This window comes from Lepidochelys kempii, chromosome 27 (genome assembly GCF_965140265.1).
Source record: "Lepidochelys kempii isolate rLepKem1 chromosome 27, rLepKem1.hap2, whole genome shotgun sequence".
Taxonomy (NCBI): Eukaryota; Metazoa; Chordata; order Testudines; family Cheloniidae; genus Lepidochelys; species Lepidochelys kempii.
This window is the reverse complement of record NC_133282.1, coordinates 11,649,573-11,656,721: the sequence shown is the minus strand read 5'-3', so window position 1 is coordinate 11,656,721 and position 7,149 is coordinate 11,649,573. Positions and strand designations below refer to the sequence as shown.

Here is a 7,149-nt window from a genome sequence, read left to right as displayed (position 1 = left end):
AGAACAGCTGAAGCCCCTCCCCCTGCCCCTCCCCCTGTTCCTGGCCCCGCCCCTGCCGCACGGGGCCCCTCCCCCTACTGCTGAGCCCGCCCCCTCTGCCCAACCCTCTTGAAGGGACTTTTTACGGGGGCGGGTTCGGATCATCCCGACCGCTCCCCTCGCGGCTGACCCCGCCCCTTCCCCCTCGGCTCCTCGTATGACGTCACCAGCGAGCGCCGGCCTAGCTCCCTCCCCCCCCCCTCACGCCGCCCTCTCCTTTCACGTCTGCGGCGCGTGCGTGAAACGTCGTTGTTTTCTGCGTGTGTGCTTGTGACGTGAGCGGCGTGTGCTTGGAACGTGTAGTGTATGGGGGCGGGGGGGGCCTTCGGACAGGAGGAGGCGACTGCGGGAGTGCCAGGTCAGTGGTAGTGAGCGGACCGGCCCCCCCCCCGCTACGGGGGGGTCTAACCCCCCCCGGGCTGGTCCCCCCCCCCGGGCTCGGCCCCTCCCCCGCTCCGGGGGGTCTAACCCGCCCCCCCCCCCCCCCGGGCTCGAACCCCTCCCCCGCTCCGGGGGGTCTAACCCGCCCCCCCCGGGCTCGAACCCCTCCCCCGCTCCGGGGGGTCTAACCCGCCCCCCCCCCCGGGCTCGAACCCCTCCCCCGCTCCGGGGGGGTCTAACCCGCCCCCCCCCGGGCTCGAACCCCTCCCCCGCTCCGGGGGGTCTAACCCGCCCCCCCCCCGGGCTCGAACCCCTCCCCCGCTCCGGGGGGTCTAACCCGCCCCCCCCCCGGGCTCGAACCCCTCCCCCGCTCCGGTGGGTCTAACCCGCCCCCCCCCCCCGGGCTCGAACCCCTCCCCCGCTCCGGGGGGTCTAACCCGCCCCCCCCCCCGGGCTCGAACCCCTCCCCCGCTCCGGGGGGTCTAACCCGCCCCCCCCCCCGGGCTCGAACCCCTCCCCCGCTCCGGGGGGTCTAACCCCCCCGCCCCGGGCTGGTCCCCCTCCCCTGGCTCTGCCTCTCCCCCACAGTCGGGGCTGTGTCATCTCGTGGGAATGTGACCCCCCCCCCATTAATGTCCTTTCCCTGCTCGCTCGGTGTCGTTAAGACGCAGCCCACAAGCGGGGTCTAATCCCCCCCTCCCCACCCAGGTCTGAGAGGCCTTGGTGACTCCCCAGGCCACAGTTTCTTTCTGTTCCCTTCCCACCCCTGGCTGCAGGTACCTCCTGGCCGTGTAAAAGGGCAGGGGAAAGTCAGGGCTCAAGGAGGGTTAGGAAACAAAGTTCTTCCTTTATGCGCCATGCAGGTGTCCCACCCGTCTCAGACGGGGCAGCCCTGGGCTTCTGGTCCTGCTGGCCTGGGTTTGCGCCAGGTGTTTCATCATCTTAGATTTTTGCAGCACCGTAAGGGGAGAACCGGTCTCGGTTTCAGCACTGTATGAAATGGCAGAATGTGCCGTCTCCTTTCAGACGGTGGTCCAACAGACGCACGCTAGCCACGCACGCACTGGTGTTTTCTTAGACGACACTAGCAATGGTGCTGAGTGTGTGAATAGCATAGATGCTTCCCAGAAGCTCTGTGTAAGTATTAGCCAGTCCAACCCTCAGCACCCCACCTGTGGGGCAGCTATGGCGAGTGAGTGCATGTTCCCATTTTACAGATGAGGAAAGTGAGAGACGGAGGGGGAAGTGACTTGTCCATGGTCGCATAATGAGTCAGCGGCAGAGCCAGGACTAGGACCCAGGAGTCCTGACTCCAAGTCCCCCACGCTGATCACTAGATCACAGTCTTCCATGGTAAATTGAACTGAATCCACGCTGAGGGATTCTATGTGAGACTTGTTCCCAAAATTTAATTTCTCTACCCTGGCAATATGTTTTTTTCCTTTTCTAAAAATGTCTGAGTTGTGAGTTAGCATGTCTTTCCCTGATCCATGGAAGGGACTTTTCTGTATCTGTACATTGTGTGTCCAATCACTTAAAACTTTTCTGTATCTTTGCTTTGCCATTCTAGAGCACTTTCACATTATTTTCTGAGACCTTTAAAAACGAATGAGTTGACCTTCATGAGCCTCCTATGACATGGGCTAATATCACCATTCCCATTTTGCAGATGGGGAAACTGAGCCACAAGGGTGACCTGCCCAATGCCAAACTAAGAATGAGCCCCGGGAGTTCTGTGGTTAAGGCACAGAATGTGTTCTTTCTTCATCTGTGAGACGTGCTAGTTTGTTCTGATTTTACAGCTCACGTGTTCTGCTTACGTCTTCTGCTGTGGAAGGCACCATGGAAGAATTTCTCCTTGCAATTCTAATATGGTTATTATGTCTTAAATGTTGTCAGTGTATTTGGTTGGGGATGTTTCATACCTGAATGGTCCATTATACCAGGATTAATAAAGGAGCTGCTGTGGAAAAAGCTTATTTGCAATTTGCTAAATTGATTTGATATTTAACTTTCGGAACGTGGTCTTGCTTTGCTTCTACCTGTGTAAACTTTCTCTAGTTCTGTATTATCTTCCTTTCCTCTCCTCTTTGCTATGCCAGTAATAAAGATAAGTGTGAGAGAACCCTTCCCCTCCCACTGATTTGTTGTGTAGTTGGTAGATACACTAAGGGCAGTTGCATGTCAAATCTGAAAAGTGAACTTTGCCACAAAACAGGCCAGAGGTCCCCACTGCTGGACAGCAACTGTTTATGTTCAGTGCTGGGATTGTGTGGCAAAGTTGAGCTAGGAGAAAAACAGCTACACTGTGCTGGAATGTGGCAGTCACGTTCGGGGGAGTCATAAAAACAAACCAACTGTAGTTTTGGAAGTTATTTCTGCCACGCCTGCTTCTCAGCTAGAGGATAAAGAACTAAGACGACAGACATTAGGAGAGCCTGTCTAATTTTCTTTCATGTTAACCTGGCTGGTTATGGTTCCCTTACCTGCTTGCTGTGCATGTCTCATTTGATGGGGGTCTTGTGCTCTTTGCTTTTAAGAGAAAGGGACAAATGTTAAAACAGAGCAAGGGCCTCAGGAATTGGAAAGGCAGAAACTACTGCTTCTCACTTCCTGGTTCTCTCCTATTAGGCTCCACACCGCCTCAGTTTGTTCCCCTTCTGGAGCACCATCCTTTTGTTGGTTCATGGCTGGAGCTGAGTTCCTTTTGCCTTTTTCTTTGCAGCTGAGCTCCTGCAAGAAGCCAAGAGATGGAGCCCCCTGGCATGACCATCTTTGAAGGGGTAGGGGATGAAGTAACGGTGGTGACTGGCATGGTGGTTCTTGTCCTGGCTCTGGTTCTGGCATGGCTTTCCACTTACGTAGCAGATGGTAGCAACCTGCTTTTGGGAACTATTGTAGCTACGGGCGAATCCTCTGTGATCCATCTCAGCCACGTTGAACGGTACGTGGGGAATTCAGTAACGTCCGAGCCTACTGAGCCCCAGGGGTCTGCTGATAGTTCAGAAGAAAAAGCAGAAGAGGAAGGGGGTGCGGCATCCAACTTGGGCCCTGCAGTTGAGCAGGGGGGCAACGGCAGCACCTCTGACTCCAGCCTCGACCATCTGCTGAACATACAAGGCTTGCCCAAAAGGACATCAGCCAGCGAGTCCAATGCCCTAGAACGGCCGGGTCAAGAGAGCCAAGGAACCTCGCAAATGTCACACATCGGGGAGGAGAGTGAGCCATGCTCCGGGCTCATCAAAGTGCGTCTCAAGTTCCTCAATGACACAGAAGAGGTGGCCATGGTGAGACCGGAGGACACCGTGGGTATTCTCAAGAGGTAAGTTCCATGTAAGAGCCGTCAAAGGGATCGACAGTCTATGGGGAAAGGATCCCACTTGAATCTGAGGCCCAGAGTTAAAGTGAGCAAACCTCCCCCAGCAAGCACTGCCATAGGTTCTGTGAGGATTGTCCCTTTTGTGTCTGTAGAGTGCCTGGTGCAGTGGAGCCTCTAGGCAGTGCCCGATTATAAATGAGTAGCAATCATTAAATCTGTCTCTGGGGTGTCTAACGATGTGCCCCTCACTGGTAAGTGATGGCTTGGACGGATTTGGCTCTTACTTTTGTATACATGTCAGTCTGTGCTATTATGGCCCTTTTTATCAGTACATCTCAGAACAGGTCAGTATCCCCATCCATATTTTTTACCACTGGGGAGACAGGCACAGAAGGGGAAGTGACTTGCCTGAGGTCACCCAGTAACTCAGTGGCAGAGTTAGGAATGAAACTCAGCTTGCCTGAGTCCCACTCCAGTGCCCTACCCACTCAGCCACACTTGATATTTTGTGTTGTTCCCCCCACTTGCCTTTGGCTATTGATTGTCCCATGCAGACAGCAAGCACCTTGGGGCAGCAAACCTTGTCTTATTTGTCTGGACAGTGCCTTATACACTTCCTATTTTGTTTTGATCTTTCACTTTTTTTGTTCTTGTAACAAGAACATAAGAATGGCCCTACTGGGTCAGAGCAAAGGTCCATCCAGCCCAGTATCCTGTCTTCCGACAGTGGCCAATGCCAGGTGCCCCAGAGAGAATGAATAGAACAGTGATCGTCAAGTGATCCATCCCCTGTCACCCATTCCCAGCTTCTGGCAAACAGAGGCTAGGGACACTGTCCCTGCCCATCCTGGCTAATAGCCATTGATGAACCTATCCTCCATGAATTCATCTAGTTCTTTTTTGAACCCTGTATAGCCAAGAGGTAAACCTTAAATCCTAATGGCTATAATGTGCTCTCTGGGGCAAGTACTGTCTTGCAGTGTGGGGCTAATCTGGATTGGAGCCTCTACGGGCTGGTGTAATGCACAAATAAACAATTGTTTGAACCCATTGTGAACATGGTTTCATTTTCCTATTTATCTTCAGTGGCAGCTAGAATTGGCAGGAACAGTCATCGGGGTATGTAACTTCCCCGCTCTGTAAACTTAAACTCCTCCTGTTAGTAGTTGCTGACGTGTTTTGGGAAGGCTGGTGAAATTGACCATTACTTACTGACTACATTTGAATCCTGATGAGGTTTAACCTTGCTACGTTGTTTGGGTTTTACGCGAGTCACTAGCCCAGTCTTGGCTGCATTTAGGACTGGTGTTTTTAAAGCATCTCTTCTAAACTTTGCCTCTTTCTGGTTTCCTGAAAAGCAAATATTTCCCAGGACAAGAAAATCAGATGAAGTTTATCTATCGAGGCCAGCTACTCCAGGACCAGGCCCGGACTCTCCGCTCCCTCAATATCATGGACAACTGTGTGATCCATTGCCACCTGTCGCAGGCCGCCAGCTCCCCCATTCCTGACTCGGTGGTCACCCCAGCAGAAGCAGCAGGGCTCACGGTGAACATAGGGAATCTAATGCTCCCTGTCTTCGTGGTGATGTTGGCTGTGATCTGGTACTGCCGCATCAACTACCGCCAGTTCTTCACTGCGCCGGCCACAATCTCCTTGGTTGGGGTGACTGTCTTCTTCAGCTTCCTGGTTTTTGGGATGTATGGACGATAAGAGGCAAAGTTGGAGGGGTAGATACTCCTGTCTGTCCCTTTAATTGGAACCCAGCATTTGTTTTATAGCTTGTTTTAAATGTGCTGTGACAAATGGTGTTAGGGAAACTGGCCGGGGGCCCAGGGGATTCCCTGCCCACTCAAATACTAGAGAACCTTCCGTATCCAGCAATGTGGAAGAGACACCCTTAGAATCACTGTTTGTTTCCTCACCTTGCTGCTGCTTAATGAGACTTTGTTCCTCCATAGAAGGGGACAGCTTTGCCAGGTGCTGCTTGTGTGCTCTAACTGACCTGTTTCATTTATGTCATGAGATGAATCATCTCTCCCAAGGCACTGCTGCAACTCCTCTCAGGTAGAGATGAGGAAAGGGATCTTCTGTCCCTTGCCTCATTAATATCTTTAAAGCAGCCTCAGCATGTGTACTCTGAGTTTGTCTCAGCTGTTTGAAGGAGTCCCTGTGAAAAGAGCCACTTCCTAGCCTGGCAGAAAGTAACTCCGTATTCATGGTTTGTCCTCTCTGCTGTAGATGAATGGGCCCTGTTAGAATGCAGCTGCTGTAGGTTTGCATGCTCGGGCTTGCTTTAAGATAGGCCAAACTCCCAAGAATGGACTCTGTGGTGATGAGACAGCATGTTGCCCCGCTGTGATCCTGCATGGTACTTCTCTCTCACTTTGCCACTCCTGGAAGGGACTAGGGGCTGCCTTCCTGGATTATGTACTGAGTGTGCACTCCACCAGGGCCTAAGCGCTAAAAGTCCCTTTCAGTGGTATAGGGCTGTCTGGCACCTCCTCACTGCTTGAGCAGGCTTGCTTTGTATTTAACATGCTTGGTGCTTACAGTGCTAATTCTAAAGACCAAATATTCTCACTGGTACTTAGTGCAAATGGGAGGGAACTATTTTTAAAGGAATTCTTTTTAAATAGAAGGTTGCAATTTCTGCTGAGTGCTCTTCCCCCTGGGGTAAAATTGTGCCTACCCCAGACAGTTTGAGACAAATGTTTAACTTTCTTTATAGCACTTTCCTCCTTGCCCTTGTTTTCTATGAATGCATTTATAAAGACAGACCCTACAGTGGATTTTGTTTAAAGAACATGTTGAAAGTTGCTCCTGGTTGTTGAAGGCTGCTTTTTGTTTTGCATGGGGGCAGGAGAGATTGCCTGCAGGCACAGGAGTGTGAGAAGTAGGAACGTGTAAAGAACTCAAAGGTCTGAGAAGCAGCAGGCCTGCAGGAGCCATGCAGGTGCCTGATTTACAGCAGAGGCCTTGCCTACAGAGGGAAATTGAACAGAATAGCTAGACCCAAGCAAGCTATTCTGAAATAGCTCCCCACCGTGAACACTTCAAGGACAAGTTTACACTACATGGGTGCCGCTGTAGCATGTCTGGGGAAGACACTATGCCAGCAGGAGGGCGTTCTCCCATCGGCATAATTACTCCACCTCCGTGAGAGACAGAGCTATATCTCCCACCGACAGCACGCGATGTGGACAGTGCTTAAGTTGATGTAACTTATGTTGCTGGGGGGGTGGGGGTGAATCTTTTTCACACCCCTGAGCAATGTAAGTTACATTGACTTAAGCTTTAGTGTAGACCAGCCTCTCAGATATCACTTTTTATTCCAGAACAGCCCATCCACCTGGAGGGTTATTCGAGAGTTCAGTTCCCCCCTAGACAAGGGCTGAGAGCAGCACCTC

At 52.3% G+C, this 7,149-nt stretch overlaps 1 protein-coding gene across 2 annotated transcripts; it reads left to right on the top strand.

Moving 5' to 3' along the window:
* Nucleotides 1-267: 267 nt before the first annotated feature.
* TMUB2 (transmembrane and ubiquitin like domain containing 2) lies at nt 268-6,559 on the top strand. Of its 2 annotated transcripts, XM_073326392.1 has the most exons (4): nt 268-397; nt 1,447-1,557; nt 3,146-3,742; nt 5,098-6,559. In XM_073326392.1, exons 3-4 carry the CDS (start codon nt 3,171-3,173, stop codon nt 5,450-5,452), a joined length of 927 nt encoding a protein of 308 aa, XP_073182493.1. In that variant the 5' UTR covers nt 268-397; nt 1,447-1,557; nt 3,146-3,170; the 3' UTR covers nt 5,453-6,559. The 2 variants fall into 2 exon arrangements, with proteins under 2 accessions (XP_073182493.1, XP_073182492.1); XM_073326391.1 differs by lacking the exon at nt 1,447-1,557.
* The last annotated feature ends 590 nt before the right edge of the window (nt 6,560-7,149 follow it).

Coding starts and splice junctions, on each gene's coding strand:
- TMUB2 (XM_073326391.1), top strand. CDS start 3,171: ATGGAGCCCCCTGGCATGACCATCTTTGAAGGGGTAGGGGATGAAGTA. Junction 3,743..5,097: donor ACCGTGGGTATTCTCAAGAG/GTAAGTTCCATG, acceptor TTTCCTGAAAAG/CAAATATTTCCCAGGACAAG.